The sequence below is a fragment of the Bufo bufo genome, chromosome 1, assembly GCF_905171765.1.
Source record: "Bufo bufo chromosome 1, aBufBuf1.1, whole genome shotgun sequence".
Taxonomy (NCBI): Eukaryota; Metazoa; Chordata; class Amphibia; order Anura; family Bufonidae; genus Bufo; species Bufo bufo.
Window position 1 is genome coordinate 470209538 of NC_053389.1, and position 19861 is coordinate 470229398.

At 44.0% G+C, this 19861-nt stretch overlaps 1 protein-coding gene across 1 annotated transcript in view; it reads left to right on the plus strand.

Moving 5' to 3' along the window:
• PLXNC1 (plexin C1) overlaps positions 1-19861 on the plus strand; it is a 168387-nt gene that overhangs the window by 15916 nt on the left and 132610 nt on the right. The window contains exons 3-7 of the mRNA XM_040408849.1: positions 2337-2477; positions 4277-4377; positions 6560-6671; positions 11702-11867; positions 19005-19092. Coding sequence (XP_040264783.1) covers positions 2337-2477; positions 4277-4377; positions 6560-6671; positions 11702-11867; positions 19005-19092 — 608 coding nt within the window. The remainder of the gene's footprint in view (positions 1-2336; positions 2478-4276; positions 4378-6559; positions 6672-11701; positions 11868-19004; positions 19093-19861) is intronic.

A 19861-nucleotide genomic window follows, 5' to 3' on the forward strand; every position in this document is an offset into this window, starting at 1 on the left:
GGGTGACGCACTGTTATGGGGGATCTGTGGGTGACACTTATGGGGGATCTGTGGATGACACTTATGGGGGATCTGTGGGTGGCTCTTATTGGGGTCTCTGGATGGCACTGTTATGGGGATCTGTGTATGACACTGTTATGGGGGGATCTGTGGATGACACATATATAGCATCTTATGCTATGTGTCATCCACAGATCCCCTCCATAACAGTGTCCCTGTAGTGAATGACCCCCAATACAAGGGGTGGGGGTCGCATCTGCTTTTATAATGACAGCGGGGCCCGTGCAGTGACTGTATTCTACTACACGGGCCCCGCTCACTGTATAATCGTATCTGTATTCTGTAATAGTTAATTGTGTATATAATGTAATCGCATAATCAGCGCTACTTACAACTACAAGCGCTCGGTAGGTAGCAGAGAGGAGGGAGGAGGCAGGCTGGGAGGACGGGCGCTGGCAGCGTGAGTCACTACGTCATGCGCCCACGCCGCCTGCTTCATTTATAAAGTGGGCGGCGCAGGCGCGTGACGTAGTGAGTGACGCACCGCCTGCCCGTCCTCCTGGCCTGCCTCCTCCCTCCTCTCTGCTACCTACCGAGCGCTTGTAGTTGTAAGTAGCGCTGATTATGCGATTACATTATATACACAATTAACTATTACAGAATACAGATACGATTATACAGTGAGCGGGGCCCGTGTAGTAGAATACAGTCACTGCACGGGCCCCGCTGTCATTATAAATGCAGATGTCGGCCTCCAGCCCCTCCTCCCTCACAGTTGATACACCCGCCGCGCGGCATCGCGGCGGGTGTATCATTGAAAATACGGCAAAATCAGCAGCATTCGCCCCATAAGACCCACTGCGTCTTATAGGGCGAAAAATACGGTAAATTTTTTATTTTTATTTTTAACCCCTCCAGTGCTATTGTACTATGCATTCTGTATTAAGAATGCTATTTTCCCTTATAACCATGTTATAAGGGAAAATAATAATGATCGGGTCTCCATCCCGATCGTCTCCTAGCAACCGTGCGTGAAAATCGCACCGCATCCGCACTTGCTTGCGGATGCTTGCGATTTTCACTCAGCCCCCTTCACTTCTATGGGGCCTGCGATGCGTGATAAACGCACAATATAGAGCATGCTGCGATTTTCACTCAACGCATAAGTGATGCGTGAAAATCACCGCTCATGTGCACAGCCCCATAGAAATGAATGGGTCCGGATTCAGTGCGGGTGCAATGAGTTCACCTCATGCATTGCACCTGCGAGGAAAACTCGTCCGTGTGAAAGGGGCCTAACTCCCAACTGAACAAGTACAGATAGCAGGTGCAGTGCATTTAAATGGAGAAGGCATCACATGGAGGTAATCTGCTTGGTCAGATGTCCCTCCTTTAGCAGCCATTTTATGGACAGGACCTCACTGTGGACAGCACAAAAGACTTGGGGGCATACCTTATTTGGAATATAGAAAATGGTTCAGAATTTTAACAAAGATTATATTAGTAAGTGCCATATAATCGTCTTACAAACCCATTGGTCAACAATAGCCAGAAAGTGGCCAACCCCTTTAATTAAAATGACTTCTTGGATCTTATCTGAATGTTTGGCATGAGCAATAATATTGTTTTTCTTTGCACAAGTTTTATGAATTTCCCTCAAAACAGCATTTTAATTGATTTTAAGCATAGGATATTACTATTGCCACAAGACTTGAGTTGTAAGGAGGAGTAGCCATGTCCACACTTCCCATTCCTGAACTATCCAGAGAAGAAGATGACATTTCCAGGTCCTCCTTCATCTTCAGTGTTTCCAGATCAGGATATTAATGTAGCAGAGCAAGCAGGAGTCTATACTTGCAAGTCACTTACAAGTGTTTGTGTAGTTGATCTCAAATGTTATCCTTGCATTTTGCTATGTGGCCTTCTCTAGTCTATGCTTATAGCCAGGGTTGTAACTGATTCATACGGCCTCATAGCTGCATAAGATGGGGCCCTCACCACCATGTTTAAGAAAAAAATAAAACAGCAGCATTGGTAGCAATAATTATAGGTACGGTATGTATAATAATAGCGCGATATATCAGAAAACCCACGTGTAGCAAAAAGCCACCATACTGTTATTTCCCAAAAAGGTACAAACATGTTCTTGCACCTAATTACCGCCAGGCGACACCTGTTCTCTTCGCGGGCAATAGTTATATCCATGCTTCTAGCCATCCCAGTTGTATGGAAATTGAAAGATTGCTTGAATCTGTAAATCAATATTTGGATCAAACACTATGGTGTCATGTGTTTCTTTACGGTAATTTATATTTTATTTATTTCCTACATTTTAGACTCAGGTTACTTTAAACTCAAATTACACTGCAAACTGCCCAGAAGTATTGTACACATTTACAAATGAAGCTCCGGTATTCCATACCATTCCCATGGACCCTGTTGACATAAACTATCTATATGTTGCCACTGTTAAAGAAGTAAGTAGTATCCTTTTTTTAGCAGATGGGGTACCATTTTTTTCTGTGGTGGTTGGTCATAATGGTGTGTGTTTTATATGTGGATTTCTTGATACTGCAAGATACGGTAATTGTAATCGTCAGATATCACAATGGTGGAGCACCAAAGTATGGGTGGTTCAAATACCAGACCATCAAGTCGTTGCATTTATACACAGAGATGTGCTGATCAAGCGTATGAGGAAAAAATTTATCACGCTTCAAAAGTATCTTCAATATATTTGTAGCTTTATTCTTCTTGATAAAAGACATATATGGCTCACAGGCACTTTTTGTTCAGAGGACGCTGAGCTGTACCACACTAGTTCATGCGCGGCGTTTCGGGGGTCACGCCCCCTTATTTATTAGTAAGACGGCTTGACCCCTGAAACGTCGCGCATGAACTAGTGTGATACAACTCAGCGTCCTCTAAACAAAAAATGCCTGTGAGCCATATATGTCTTTTATCAAGAAGAATAAAGCTACAAATATATTGAAGATACTTCTGAAGGTGAGTAACTTTTTCCTCATACGTTTGATCAGATTACCAATGAATGGTGGCTGAATTGTATGTGAGAAACTGCAAGTATAGAGTCAAAGTGAGACTCGTTTGTGTGCAAATAATAGGCTGACAGAGGAGTGCTCTGGTTTAATATAACTGAACTCATGATGAAAACATTTAGCATTTCGGAAGATCTATGATCCCAGTTGTGACATCAAAAGCATTTACACATTAAGATCGTCATCAAAATCTGCTGAATCGTGCACATTATTGAAGCGTGTAAGGCTGGTTTCACACGGGCGTTGCGGGTTTCACACGGGCGTGCGTTTTGCACACGCGTGAGAAAAATCTGCATGTTTGGTACCCAAACCTGAACTTCTTCACAGAAGTTCGGGTTTGGGTTAGGTGTTGTGTAGATTTTATTATTTTCCCTTATAACATGGTTATAAGGGAAAATAATAGCATTCTTAATACAGAATGCATAGTACAATAGCGCTGGAGGGGTTAAAAATAAATAATAAAAAAATAATTTAACTCACCTTAATCCACTTGCTCGCGCAGCCGGCATCTCTTCTGTCTTCTTTCTTGAGGACCTGGGTAAAGGACCTGTGGAGACGTCACTGCGCTCATCACATGGTCCATTACATGATCCATCACCATGGTGATGGATCATGTGATGGACCATGTGATGGGCGCAGTGATGTCACCACAGGTCCTTTTCCTCACAGATGAAGGCAGAAGAGAAGCCGGGCTGCGTAAACAAGTGGATTAAGGTGAGTTAAAAAAAAAATATATTATTTTTTTAACCCCTCCAGCCCTATTGTACTATGCATTCTGTTTTAAGAATGCTATTATTTTCACTTGCTTGCAGATGCTTGCGATTTTCACGCAGCCCCATTCACTTCTATGGGGCCTGCGTTGCATGAAAAGCGCACAAAATAGAGCATGCTGCGATTTTCACGCAACGCACAAGTGATGTGTGAAAATCACCGCTCATGTGCACAGCCCCATTGAAGTGAATGGGTCTGGATTCAGTGCGGGTGCAATGCGTTCACCTCACGCATTGCACCTGCGCGGAAATCTCGCCCGTGTGAAGGAGGCCTAAAGGAGATTTTTGTGGAATACTTTTACTTTGACTAGAGTAATTCTGGATCATATGGACAATAGACAATACAGTATAATTTTCATATGTGACTGGAATTTGCCATTAATAAGAAAAATACAATTCTTTAAAAAATGACCTGCCCATTATTTAAAAAAAATGTACTTCTTTATCTAGATAAAACGTCTGAAGATTGCAAATTGTGAACAACGTAAATCATGTAATGATTGCTTATCAGCAAATGATCCACATTGTGGATGGTGTCCTTCAGAGAGCAGGTTTGTTCATTATCCTTCTTTAATTCTTTAAAGACTGTCATCTAATTGGAAGGAAACGTTTCTTACTAGCAGCTCACATCACATTTTCGGCCTCCATCTGACACCAGGAAAAGCTCCTGACATATACAGTGGGATATGTCATCCGTAGCCTCCCATTGATAAAATAAACCTATTCCATAAGGTATACTTTTTTTTTCCGAGTGATGCCTCTGCATAGAAATTATACTCTACACTCATTTGGCCTCCATCAGGTGAATGGAGCCCAAAAGATACAGTTAGTGTACGTTACAGGAGGTTTTTCCAGCATGTACACCAAGTATAGGCCTATAAGTTACCGTGAATAGTCACTAATATTTTAGGATCTATACAAGAAAGATAAATGTAATCAAAATAATATTGTATCTTGAGTATGAGGTTCCGTTTTTGACTCAACTTATTGGAGATATAAAGAGGTTTCAAAGGCAGGCAGCTAGATTAATAAATGGGATCAGAAGTCTCTCATAATGAGTGGGTATAAAAATCAGATTTTTTTTTCAGGTTGAAAAAAGAAGCCTTTCAGGGGATCTTATTGTCATGTATAAATATATATGCGGTCAATACAAAGAACTGGCATTTATTCATTCCAAGGAATTTACAAAGAACCAGGGGACATTCTTTGTGTGGGGAGGAAAGACAATATAGACATCAATACAGGAAAGGATTCTTTACAGTTAGAGTATTTAAACTATGGAATGCTCTACCATTTGAGGCAGATACTATATCAGGATTTAAAAAATGGCTACATGCTTATCTAATAGCAAAAATTTGAAAAAAATGCAAAAAATAGCAATTGATAGGCATTTCTCAATTAATGATTGTTAATACATGTTAATACATAATACATGCTCTATAATAGCTCTGTAAACATATTTTTACATAATGCATACACGGCAGCGACAATAAATTATGCAGCTATCTATGACTGTTCACAGCAAATAAGAGGTGCCTTTACTCAGAAAGATATCAGAGTCTACAAAGGAATGGCACACGTGCAGTAACACATGACATGGTTATGATTATGCTTAGTTTATTCTCAATGCACATGTGTGTCATTACAAGGATTCACTAGGACTCTTTGTAATATTCCAGCATGCCTCCCAAGTGTCCCTCTTTTGGAGGGACAGTCCCTCTTTTAAACCCAAGTCCCTCTTTAACCCTTAAATGTCCCTCTTTTTGACCTGGGGAATTAATACATACGGTCGTGTGCATGAGGCCTAAAGGTTAGAACCTTTTTGTCCTGCTTTGTTATCGCATGAATTATTTATTTTTATTTATTTTAGTCACATATAACGGTTACTATATTCCGCAGCGCTTTACAGACATTAGCATCCAACGGTCCCCAATGGGGCTCACAATCTAAGTTCCCTATCAGTATGTCTTTGGATTGTGGGAGGAAACCGGAGTACCTGGAGGAAACCACACAAACACAGGGAGAACATACAAACTCCATGCAGATGTTTTCCTCATCATCTACATGGCAACATGTGTTGCATGACATGGAAATTGCAGTGCGGCATTGCATCTGCTGACTGTCAATGGAGTCATGAAGGCACATATGACATGCTGCTACACTACCTTCTTAAACAATTCAACACTGTCTACGACTGTGTGTTTACAGCCAAATCATTGCTCTAAATAGACTAATGGGGGAGATTTATCAAACTGGTATAAAGTAGAACTGACTTAGTTGCCCATAGCAACCAATCCGTTTACACCTTTGAATTTTGGAAAGGTGGAATCTGATTGGTTGTTATGGGCAACTAAGCCAGTTCTACTTTACACCAGTTTGATAAATGACCCCATATGACTTTCTGTAGCCCTAGACTTAAACAAGTGTTCAAAATACCCTCAAAAGGGTTGTCTTAGGAAGCAGTGGTTACTTTTGTTCTCTAGGTCATGTTTTCCGAGACTTCAGTTTATTGCAGCCTTACATTATCTTAAATAGCAAATAAAAGTCCTTTTACACAGACCAATAATTGATCCGATTATCAGGGATGATCTATGTAAAAGTGCCAGCAAACACCCGATGAACGACCAAACAACTGTACACTCCTGATAACTGCCTGTAACATCCTTCCATGTAATAGGACCTTTAAGGATGATACAAGCTCTGATTTCAGTTTCTCTTATTTCTTTTAAATAGGTGTACCATGAAGACTGAATGTGGAGCATCCACAGCACTGGGGAAATGGATAGGAATTTCAGAGGAATTTGGAAAATGCCTAAAAATTAAAGCTTTTCCCAAAAATGGAAAGGTGTAATACTTAATAGTACATTTTATTTATATTCATACTGTAATTGTTATTCTTTCTGTAAAGTCTATACCATATGAGCGTCTCGCGGGCTTGTGGATTCAACGACCCTCAAAGTTTTGTATGTTTTTATACTTCCCTTTTATTTATGTTTAATTATTGATTTATTTATTATTTTTAATACATTTTTCAAAACTCTTTTAACAACAAAATGAAACAAAGAACCTTGATTCTCAAATTGGGGTGAATAAGGCTACTTTCACTCTAGCGGCAGGACGGATCTGACAGGCTGTTCACCCTGTCTGATCCGTCCTGCCGCTATTTCGCCGTGCACTGCCATGCTGCGCCGGAGCTCCGCCCTCGTCCCCATTATAGTCAGAGGGGACGGAGCGGCGGAGCGGCGGTCCGGCGGCACAGCGAAATAGCGGCAGGACGGATCCGACAGGGTGAACAGCCTGTCGGATCCTGCCTGCCGCTAGTGTGAAAGTACCCTTAGCTGTGTAATTTAACTGTTATTGGGGTGCCCACCTGCCTGTCACACTAACTATTTCAGTACCAGAAAGAACAAGCTATGAATGTTAGTGCAATGCATAGTGATGGACACCGAGATACACTCTCACTGCAGGCAAGGATATAGCTGATTTAACAAACTTCATGACAAATTAATTCGGAACAAAGCAATTTTTTAGAAAAATTTGGAGAAGCGTCTGTATCAAATTTTTTAAAACTTCACTCATCTCTAGTCATCAATATCAGATTGGCAGGGGTCCGAGACCCGTTATCCCCGATCCCCAATGTCACATGTGTAACGCCCCAGAGTGGCATTAGCACTTCTGCGTTGCGGGAAAAAGGTGCGGGTGCGTTGCGGGAACATGCACGATTTTTCAGCGCAAGTGCAAAACATTGTAATGCGTTTTGCACACGCGTGAGAAAAATCGGCATGATTGGTACCCAAACCCGAACTTCTTCACAGAAGTTCGGGTTTGGGTTAGGTGATTTAACTCACCTTAATCCACTTGATCGTGCAGCCGGCATCTCTTCTGTTTTCTTCTTTGCTGTGCACAGGAATAGGACCTTTGATGACGTCACTGTGCTCATCACATGGTCCAATCACATGGTTCATCACCATGGTGAGGGACCATGTGATTGGATCATGTGATGTGACGTCACCACAGGTCCTTAGCCGGCAGCTCAACATTACAGAAGAAGACAGAGATCCGCAACTACGCAATCAAGTGGACTCGGTGAGTTAATTTTTTTTTCTTTTTAACCCCTCCATCACTATTTTACTTTGCATTCTGTATTCAGAATGCTATCATTTTCCCTTATAACCATGTTATAAGGGAAAATGATACAGATCGGGTCCCCAGCCCGATCGTCACCTAGCAACCATGCGTCAAAATCGCACCGCATCTGCACTTGCTTGCGGATGCTTGCGATTTTCACGCGGCCCCATTCACTTCTATGGGGCCTGCGTTGCGTGAAAAACGCTGAATATAGAGCTTGCTGCGATTTTCACACAACGCACAAGTGATGCGTGAAAATCACAGCTCATGTGCACAGCCCCATAGAAATGAATGGGTCAGGATTCAGTGCGGGTGCAATGCGTTCAACGCTAGTTCTAGTCAGTCTAGCTTACCCCTGCTAGGGGAAGGTTCTAGTTTACCCCCTGCCAAGGAAGGGTGTGCAGCAGGTGCAAGTCCCTGTTGGACGTGCCTTGCCCAGGCCAGCTGGAGCACCTTCAGCTCAGCTGGATATAGAGGTAGAAGCTTAGAGCCTCAGGAGCCAGGAGAGAGAGACTCCCTGGTATAGCAGAATTCATAGTCAGACTACAAGAGAGAAGTCGCAGCGCCCAAAGAAAGCTAAGTTATACAGCTATCCTGTCAGCACACCAGAGGCAGAGAGTAACAGATGTAGCAGAGATGAGTTTGCCTGCCACAGTTAAAGCCAAAGCCTGCTGGGAACCTGCTTCATCACAAGGTCTGGACTGAATTTATTTCTTCATCCCCTTCATCAACAACCTTCGTTTTTATTGCTTCGAAGTCGACGCCTAGGGTCCAGTGTATCCGGGTAGCAGCACCGTGACACATACACCAACATTAAGGGACATTTAGGCCATCCTACACCACTCTGGCATTACTACACCTGGGTACCATCTACAGTAGCTCTAAAAAGGGCCCTGTGCCCTTGTTGCTTCACTGCAATTGACGTAATGAAAACAAGTACTTTTTTTCCTCTTAAAGGGCCCTGGGGGAGGCGCCCATTACAATTTTGGCGTCATGAACAGGATAACGTTTGTGTTCTTATACCACAAAGCATATAGAACAGGATAAGAACAGGATAAGAACAGGATTAATCTGTAAACCCTTGGATTATACTGTCTATAGGATTTACAAAAAAAAACTTAAAAATTACTTTATTGAATTTGCTGCGGATCGACAGGCGCAAAACTGTGCGCGCTGGCATCCGAAGGTTTAATTCGCCATTTTTATCAGCGATAGCACATCATCTTCTTGTATAGTCAGAGCTGGAAAGTAAAGGAACGCCCCAATCTAGAGCGGGAAAATCCAGCCCTTCCCAGAAAAGAGGAAGTGGAGACTCCAGCCTAAAGCCCTTCCTCCTTTACCAGTTGGTATTGCTCATCAAGGAAGCAAGATGGCGTGTCCGCTGAAGCCAGAGTGGAGCAATATGTGCTACGGCGATGCACTGCCAGAGTCATGCGGCACTGAGCCACAGGTATGAGTGTCACAAATAGTCAGGAGACCCAAGCCAGGGTCCGGAGCTTTCCCCGTGATGGCTGGCGTGGCAGAGGTGGTCGGAGTTACCACTCCGCCGCCCAGGAAGAGAGCCACTTTTGAAGACCTCAACCCAATTGTGCCTAAGGAGGTGACGGCCCACGCCGCCAATATGTTGGAGCATAAACGAGCCATTGAGGACTGGGCCATCCGTGTATGTGTACGACCGCAGCCTCGAGATCCTCTCCTGGAGGAACTGGGTCAGTAGTCTGGTTCTCAGTCCAGTGAGGCAGTGGTTTCCTCTTGGATGAGAAAACTGGATGGGAGCTCTTTGTGGGACGGCGCTCCGTAAAACGCCATTACCTGCCCTTTGCCGTAGCTGTGATGCTTATGACGAAACCCCTGGTAGCCTTGACGGCATCGGAGACGTGGCAGGAGGACCCAACTGCTGTCGGGAGGGTGAGCTGGCTGCAGGAGTCGGCAGATGGTGTGCTGCGCTTCCGCAAAAAGCCTCAGCCAGAGCCGGAGCCGCTCATTCCCAGATTACCTCCTCCGCCCACGTACCATTTGGGATGCGTGTCCAGAACCACCGTCAAGTATAGCCCAAAGATTAGCTACCAGCTACCATGGAAGATGGCACCGGTGAGAGAGAGTGACATCCAGTGTCCGCACCCACGGGAAGAGGATAGTCTTCCAGCGCCCTTACTGCCGGAGGTACTGGATCCCTTCCCCATAGTAGGAGCATCCGAAAAAGTCACAGCGGCGATAAGAAGCACAACCACCTGGGCACTACCAAGATCCAACGTTAGGTGTCACCATAGCACCACCGTAGATGCACATATGGATTTTAAAAGGCAGGACTGTCCATTAATGACCTTTAGCAGCTCTAGATCTAAGGTCCTTCCTCTAAGGAGCCTCTTCAGCACCTAAAGGAAAAATAACAAGGACCTATGGGAGCCACTTTGTGGACTGGACCTGAAGGGTGAGGAAATGTTGGCGTGTTGTTTGTTTTTATGCTCAGTTGCCCTATTTTTGTCCTCACCCGGATAGCCATGTTAGTCAGGACTCCCCCTCCCAACTGTCAATTACCCCCATTCTCTGGAACTACCTCCAAGTTGTGCTCAACAGCGCCTATTCCTTTCCCCCCCCCCCCCTTTTCTGGTTATTTGGGGACCCCCTTTGCTTAAAAAGGGTTCTCATGACCGGTGCTGCTCTTTTATATTGCTACCCATGTGGATTACAAGTGACATTACTACCTCATGTGGGTTACAAATAATTACGTTATTTCCCATGGATTACAAAGGACTCTTTTGCACTTTTGTTCCAGTTTCATGCAATGGATCCTCAAGCACTTATGGAGTTTCGCTCTGGTAGACAGGATTAGCGGACGCAGTATATAGGCAACAACAAGTTTTTTTGGATCAAACAGTTCAGTGTTTTATTCACACAAGTACTTTTTTCCTTTTGCCCTGGGTGGAGGCGCCCGTTGCACATGGCCTAATTGCAGCTCAGCCTATTGGAGTGAATGAGGCTGAGCTGCAATACCACACACAGCCGTTATACTATGTACGGCACATTTATTAGATTGCTGCCAGGAGCTGTCTGCGCTCATCAGAGCTCCAGTGAGAGTGGGGGCTCCTCAGAACAGCTGATTGGTGGAAGTGCCTGGACGCAGACCTTCACCGATGTGATAATGATGACCTATCTTAAAGGTAGGCCATCATTATCCTTTACTGTATGAGGCCTCGTCCACATTCAGTTTGACATCCGTGAAGATGTCTGTGAAGAATCCATGTTTGGTCTGTGTGTCTGTTTTTACCCTCTGTGTGTCATCCGTAATTCAGACACTGCACAGCTCAAAATTAGTCATCCGTGCCATCCGTGTTGTGTCCATGATTTTCATGACCCCTTGATAGGCTGGGTGTCATGCCTCCCGTTCCATGCATAGGGGACCGCAAACTGCGGTCCCTAATGCACGGGCACCATCAAGTGAATGGGTCCACATCCGTGATGCAGTGCACAAACGGCCAGTGCCCGTATATTGCGGACAGCGGTCATGTGCATGAGCCCTACAGCTAGGTGCACTTATATTAGTAAATGCACGCCAGCAGCCTTCCTGGTCATAGAAGTGGATATGCACATGTTTGTATAGATGAAGGGTGGGTACTGAGTAAAACTCAGGATGTAGATTGTTTCACAATATTTTCAGACTTCTACATGTATTTTGCAATTCCACATCGCTCCCACGTGAACTTCACATGTTTCTAACAATATTATTTGCTGATTTGATTATTTTAGATTGCAGTAAGCATTGAGAAAAACCCTTCACTGTTTGATCGCAATGCGCCCTGGAATTGTGAAATTATAAATAAAGACACAGGAGAAACCCTTTGCTCAGGCAAAAGTGAGGCTCCATCTTTGAACTGTTCCTGCCAGTTATCTGCACAGAAAACATATGAAACAGGTACTGTGCATCAGTTCTGCTATGCGCCTACTATGTGTAATACCCTATTTACTAAGGCTACTTTCACATTAGCGTTTTCTGCGGATCCATCATGGGTCTGCAAAAACGCTTCCGTTACCATGATACAACCGCATGCATCCGTCATGAATGGATCCAGTTGTATTATGTTTTCTATAGCCATGACGGATCCGTCATGAACACCATTGAAAGTCAATGGGGGACGGATCCGTTTTCTATTGTGTCAGAGAAAACGGATCTGTCCCCATTGACTTATATTGTGTGTCAGGACAGATCCGTCTTGCTCCGCACCACATGGTGGATAGAAAAACGCTGCTTGCAGCGTTATTCTGTCCGCGATGGGAGCACAACTAAATGGAACGGAAAGCATTTTGGTGCATTCCGTTTCGGTCAGTTAAATTTTGTCCCCATTGACAATGAATGGGGACAAAACTGAAGCATTTTCTTCCGCTATTGAGATTCTATGACGGATCTCAATAGCGGAATTGAAAACGCTAATGTTAAAGTAGCCTACGATAAAACTTTATTTGGATGTACTGAATCTTGTCACTTTTGTGTAAATGGACAGTACAACAGAACGGAAAAATGCAAATATCTCTATGAGGCTAATTTCAGATGAGCATGTCCACTGCTGAAAACATGCTCTGTGTGGGAGTGTAATTTCCCATTATGGACTCTGCTCTTTGCACAGGACTGCACGGCATTATACTGATTTATAATGCTGTGTGTCTCTGCATGACCTTGCATCTACTGAATTGTACTGAAATAATGCTGTCAGTATAATTCACTAGATGCAAGGTTATGCAGAGATACACAGCATTATAAATCAGTATAATGCCGTGCAGTCCTGTGAAAGGAGCAATGTCCATAACAGGAAATCACACTCCCATATTGAGCGCTGTGGACACGCTCTTCTGAAATTAGCCTAAGTAACAGAAGCTGCCGGAAGAGCTGAGCTATTTTGTTGATAATCACTGAGGGATTCCCTACCTCCATTATTTAAGTGACAGAAGCATAATTTCCAAATTCTAACTACTGCCCTACTTCTGATTTACTGATATATGGCAATTTTAAGTTGTAAACTGTTATTCGAAAATTGTATCTACTGGAAATCTAGTATCATTGCAGCATTTTCTTGCTTTGGGAAGTATAATAAAACTGACACAAAATACACTCAACTTGACATATACAGTATCTAAGCAGCCTTTTCCTGTCTATACACCATAAGGCCCCATGCAGACGAGCGTGTCCGCATAAGGTCCGGATGCGTTGCGGGAAAATACGTGATTTTTCCACGCAAGTGCAAAACATTGTAATGCGTTTTGCACACGCGTCAGAAAAATCAACATGTTTGGTACCCGAACCCGAACTTCTTCACAGAAGTTCGGGTTTGGGTTCGGTGTTCTGTAGATTGTATTATTTTCCCTTATAACATGGTTATAAGGGAAAATAATAGCATTCTTAATACAGAATGCATAGTACAATATGGCTGGAGGGGTTAAAAATAAATAAAAAATAATTTAACTCACCTTCATCCATTTGCTCGCGCAGCCCGGCTTCTCTTCTGTCTTCTTCTTTGAGGAATAGGACCTTTGATGACATCACTGCGCTCATCACATGGTCCATCACATGATCCATCACATGGTCCTTTTCCTGTGCACAGCAAAGATAAAAGCCAGAAGAGAAGCCGGGCTGTGCGAGCAAGTGGATTAAGGTGAGTTAAATTATTTTTTATTTTTTTTTAACCCCTCCAGCGCTATTGTACTATGCATTCTGTAATAAGAATGCTATTATTATCCCTTATAACCATGTTATAAGGGAAAATAATAATGATCGGGTCTCCATCCCGATCGTCTCCTAGTAACCGTGCGTGAAAATCGCACTGCTTCCGCACTTGCTTGCGAATGCTTGCAATTTTCACGCAGCCCCATTCACTTCTATGGGACCTGCGTTGCGTTAAAAACGCAGAATATAGAACATGCTGCGATTTTCATGCAACGCACAAGTGATGCGTGAAAACCAACGCTCATGTGCACAGCCCCATAGAATTGAATGGGTCCGGATTCAGTGCGGGTACAATACGTTCACCTCACGCATTGCACCCGCGCGGAAATCTCGCCCGTGTGAAAGGGGCCTAAGGCCTCTTTCACCCGACCGTATGATTTTTTTTTCAGTGTTTCGCAGTCCGTTTTTCACGGATCCGTTGTTCCGTTTTTTGTTTCCGTTGTGTTTCCATTTCTGTTCCGTTTTTCTGTTCCGTTTATCCATATGGCATAATTATACAGTATACAGTAATTACATAGAAAAAATTGTGCTGGGCATAACATTTTCAATAGATGGTTCTGCAAAAACAGAACGGATACGGAAGACATACGGATGTATTTCCGTATGTGTTCCATTTTTTTGGACGGACCCATTGACTTGAATGGAGCCAAGGAACGTGATTTGCGGGCAATAATAAGACATGTTCTATCTTTCAACGGAATGGAAAAACGGAAACGGAATGCATACGGAGTACATTCGTTGTTTTTTTTGCGGAACCATTGAAATAAATGGTTCTGTATATGGACCGTATACGGAACGCAAAAAACGGCCCGTAAACGGGGAAAAAAACGGTCGTGTGAAAGATGCCTAAATAGGAATAGGGCTGTTATGGCTGCACATGGATTTCTTCAAGTCCCTTTCAGATGAATGAGACATGGGCAGAACTAACGGCAAGAAATCTGCCACTTCTTCACCCTCAGGCCCCTTTCACATGAGCGAGTTTTCCGCATGGGTGCAATGCGTGAAGTGAACGCATAGCACCCACACTAAATCCTGACCCATTCATTTCAATGGGGCTGTGCACATGAGTGTTGTGTTTCACACATCAGTTCTACGTTGAGTGAGAATCGCAGCATCTTCTATATTCTGCGCTTTCACGCAGCCCTGGTCCCATAGAAGTGAATGGGGCTTCAGTGAAAAGCACATTGCATCTGAATGTTATGTGTTTTTCACTGATGGTTGCTAGGAGATGTTGTTTCATAAACCTTCAGATTTTTTTCACGCACGTGAAAAACGCATTAAAACTGATTGCACCCGCGCTGAAAAAACTGAACTTAGGCTACATGCACACGACCGTGCCGTTTTTTTGCGGTCTGCAAACCGCGGATCCGCAAAAAACAGAAGCCGCCCGTGTGCCTTCCACAATTTGCGGAACAGAACGGGCGGCCCATTGTAGACATGCCTATTCTTGTCCGCAAAACGGACAAGAATAGGACATGCTATATTTTTTTTGCGGGGCCACGGAACGGTGCAACAGATGCGGACAGCACACGGAGTGCTGTCCGCATCTTTTGCGGCCCCATTGAAGTGAATGGGTCCGCATCCGAGCCGCAAAAACAGCGGCTCGGATGCGGACCCAAACAACGGCAGTGTGCATGAGGCCTCAATCGCAGACAAAAGTGACTAAACTTGCTTGTGAAATGGTGCGAGTTTCACTGAACACATCCTGACAAAATCCTTATTGTTCATGTGAAAGAGTCCTTAGGCTATGTATTATGGGCATATAAAGCAGCTGTTTTCCATGCCCTAATACGCTTCCAGAACGCTTGAAAAACAGCCTCCCATTGTTTTCATTGGGAAATACACACCAGAATTCACACAGGCCAGTATTTTTACGCTGCTATTTTCATAAACACTTAGGCTGGGTTCACACGAGCGGATGCCGTGCGTGGCATCCGCTCCGTGAAAGAGTGCCAAGACCCGATGCAGACTGCAGAGGCACGGAGCATTAACATGACTGATAATGCTCCGTGCCTCTCTGTGACCTCTTTACTACGAAATCACAGTGACAACTGTGATTTCGTAATAAACAGATCACAGAGAGGCACGGAGCATTATCAGTCATGTTAATGCTCCGTGCCTCTGCAGTCTGCATCGGGTCTTGGCACTCTTTCACGGAGCGGATGCCACGCACGGCATCCGCTCGTGTGAACCCAGCCTTATGCCATATTCACACGTCAGTGTTTTAGTCAGTGATTTCCATCAGTGGGGATGAGCGAATTTATAAAAAAGTCAGTCGGTTCAACGAATTTTCCGAAAAGATTCGATTCGATCCGAATTAATTTGTGGCGAATCAGATTTAAAAAAACATCTATTTCCTGGCTTCAGAGAGTCTGTATAGTGGTGTAGAACACTGTGCCTTGCAGCAACACGCAGAGGGAGTCTGCTGTGGTAGTGAAACAATATTGTGAGTCAGTATGACATGTAGATGACAGGCGTCGCTCACTTCTTTGGGCAGTTACGGGGCCAAAACTGACCAAATAACTCAAGTGTCTACTCAGCCTTAGGCCTCCTGCACACGAACGTGTGCACCCCGTGGTCGTGCTGAGGCCCGCAAATTGCGTCCTGTAATGCATGAAGACCGTCCGTGGGGTATCTGCAGCGGATCACGGACCCATTCACTTTAATGGGTCCGCGATCCGTCCGTTCCGCAAAAAGATAGAACATGTTCTATCTTTCTGCGGAACGGAAGTACAGGACGAAACCCCATGGAAGCACTCCGTAGTGCTCCCGTAGGGTTCCTTTCCGTGCTTCCGTCCCGCACCATTCCGCATCTCCGGATTTGCAGACCCATTGAAGTGAATGGGTCCACATCCGTGATGCGGAATGCCCACGGAACGGCACCCGTGTATTGCGGATCCGCAAATGCGGTCCGCAATACGGCAACAGGGCGCACACGTTGGTGTGCAGGAGGCCTTACAGGTCGATGTTAGCGACAGGTATAAAGAACCGTGCAGAGGCCCAAGATCCTACTATGGTGTAAAAGAGCTCACTTCTTTTACACCGTCGGCAGCTGATTCCACATAGATGTCTACAGAACCTGTTCTATTAAATGCTTATACAAGTAGAGCCCCCCTGACAGAGAGGAGTGGAGAGGGTGTCAGCAGTAAGTTTGTGCTGACGTCACAGATTATTTTTCCCTTCCTCTGATCCGTCAGAACAATAACCCCCAAAAAATGGATCCTGTCTGTTGAGCATCCGCTTTGACTCGGTCAGCATTTCGTCAATAATTCATTACTATTGCTAATGCCAAAAAAAACAGGCGTGGAAAAAACTGAGATGACACGTGAATGGAATATTTTCATGTCTTCTGTGTTTTGCACCCACTCCATAAGCCAATTCTGATGGGACCATACAGGCCTTACAGCTGCTACACAGACAGGATCCGTTGTGTGTCTCATTTTTCATTCCTTCTGACAGATCAGAAGAAGCGTCAAATAAATAATGATGTCAACCAGGCCAAAAAGTGACTCGGAGGGACTCACTGCCTCCATCTCCACTGCATACTGCCACAGTGTGTCTAGGTCATCTGCCTCGTCTTCCTCATCTCCCTCTTGCTCCTCCGGCTGCTCCTGCTCCTCCTCTCCTGTCACCTGTGTAGAAAAACCACCCATTTATCAACACAACAGCTAATAAGCCCTTTTTCTTTTCCCCCACTAATACACGCCAATAAAGGCTTTAGAACATATAACTGCAGCCGTGAATGGCAAATAATACTTTTTTCTTTTTGCCACTAATAGACGCCAAAAAGGACTGTAATTTCCCACTTCACCACACAACAGTTAATAAGCCCTTTTTCTTTTTCCCCACTAATACATGCCAAAAAAAGGCTTTAGAATATATAAGTTCAGCCGTGAACGGCAAATAATATTTATTTTTTTAGAACTTATATATAACTGCACCACACAAGGGCTAATAAGACCCCGATAACAAGAACAGTTTGCTGGAATTACAGTGGTATTGCAAACCTGAAATGAGCAGCAGTATAATGGCAATTTGGATCTGCAGTCAATGCAGCCAGGTGTAATAGGATTGTTCCTATTACCCAGGCTGTAAACACCCCTATTGAACCCTGTTCTGCATCAATACTGTGGAATAATTCCTCCCTATCCCTATACTTCTAATGCTCTTTCCCTGAACTTCTATTGAGCAAAATATACGTTTTCAAGTCTTTCCTAGCATTGTCCCGAGCGCCTGCTAACATCTGTCCCTGCACTAAGTACACTGGAAAACTGCTGAGTCAAAGATGTTTGAGGCTATTTATAGGGCTGTGGCATCACAGGGCTGAATGCTGATTGGCTGCATGCATGGCATTGTGGGTGATCTCTCGTTCCCAGAGTTCCTTGCTCCATGTCCAAACATGTGCAGCAGCCATTTTAGGAAAAAATGCGATTCATTACCACGAAGCGTGAGGAAATTCTTATTTGGTGCGAATCTAATAATTCCTCAAATTCGGATCAAATTCCACTTCGTCAGCTTCGATTCGCTCATCTCTAATTGTGAGCCCAAACCAGGTATGGCTCGAAACACATAACAGGTGCAGCTCTTTCCGTTATACCTTATGCCTGTGAAGGCTCCACTCCTGGTTTTGGCTCACAATCACTGATTAAAACAGTGACGTGTGAATGAGGCTTTAAGTGGAATGTTACTTCTTTGAAGCCTTTTAGAAGCTGATGTTTCCAAAATACATGTATACAATTGCTATTTGGTGTGTATTTTACAGGTGTTTACTGCTGAAAAAAGGAATACACAAAAAAAAGCGCCTTTAATTTAGAGGCTGATTTCAGATTTTTCTGCTTGCTGTGTGAAACTAGCTAATAACCTGTTTCATAGGCAGCTGTTGTCTATTAGGACTTAAGCACACAATCATGGTTTTGGTCTGCATTTTTTGCAGATTGGATGCAAACCCGTTCCCTTCAATTAGGCTGCAAAAGATGCGGGCACCACACGGGAAAGTCGGTTCCGTGGCCCAGCAAAAATTAGAACATGTCTTATTTTTGTCCATTTTACAGACAACGATAAGACATTTCTGAAGGAGTGAAAAAAAATGGCAGCAGGCTCTCGGACGATATCTGTGTTTTGCAGACAGTAAAAACGCTACGGCCGTGTGCATGAGCCTTTACTTTGATGTTTGCAATGCAACTAAATTATGTATGTAATCTCTGTAGGCAGTGCTAACATATACCAGTCCATATATTGTAGCTGTAATTATGCAGGCATCTAAACGATAAATGAAGCATATAAAGATATACCTGACAATGAAGAGATTTGTGATCATACACTTCTATTCTACAGCCACATTAACTGCCGCAGCAAAGAGTGGAAGCACAGCTATCTCAGCACAGTTCCAGTTTCAAAAGTGCTCACAGTACACCGAATTCAGGTACATGACTATTGATATTCAGTAATTGCAGAGGAAATATTGTGAGATGGGGAAACAGCTCTCATTGTCTGAACACTGTTTGTATAGATTAAATTAAATCATCAGGACTGACATTCTGCTGTTTGGCCACAAGATGCCTCTGTTTCCAAAACACAGCTATTGGGCTGCATATATTTCCATATTTATGAGAGGTGGAGTTTCAGAGCCTGGAGAAAGAGAGGAAGCATCCATCTTAGAGGAAGCTGAGACTGAGGAACTGTGTGAGCAGAGGATCCGACGGCATCCAAGTATGGGAGCATACCTCAGTGACCAGAGCTGCAGCTAAGTGAAGCTGATCATGTTCAAGGCCCTGATCCTGTCCAAAGGAACGAGGATTGCTTCCAGGAACGTTGATGAGAGCTGAGGAGCAAAGCTACATACACTGTGGTACCGCATGCTTGTTGGAGAGGCATTTGTTCTGTTCAGAGTCACCAGCAGATGCAGAGCAGACCCGGGTTGGTAAGATCGTGCACGCACCTCATTGCAGGGTTGGCGCCTAGAGACTGAGACCAGGCCTGTAGTTAGTTAGTTAGTTAGGGTCTTTGTTTGTGTCAGGCCATAAGTGTTACTACTGTTCATTACAAGGACTCCATAACTTAAAGTGACATTTCACATTGGAGAACTGATAAACTTCGCACAAACTTAAGCCAGGCTGGCGTTTTGCTCAGGATGAATACTCATGCACGTGCTACAAGACCAGTTATGTGAGGGGGAATACTGTAGAGCTTTG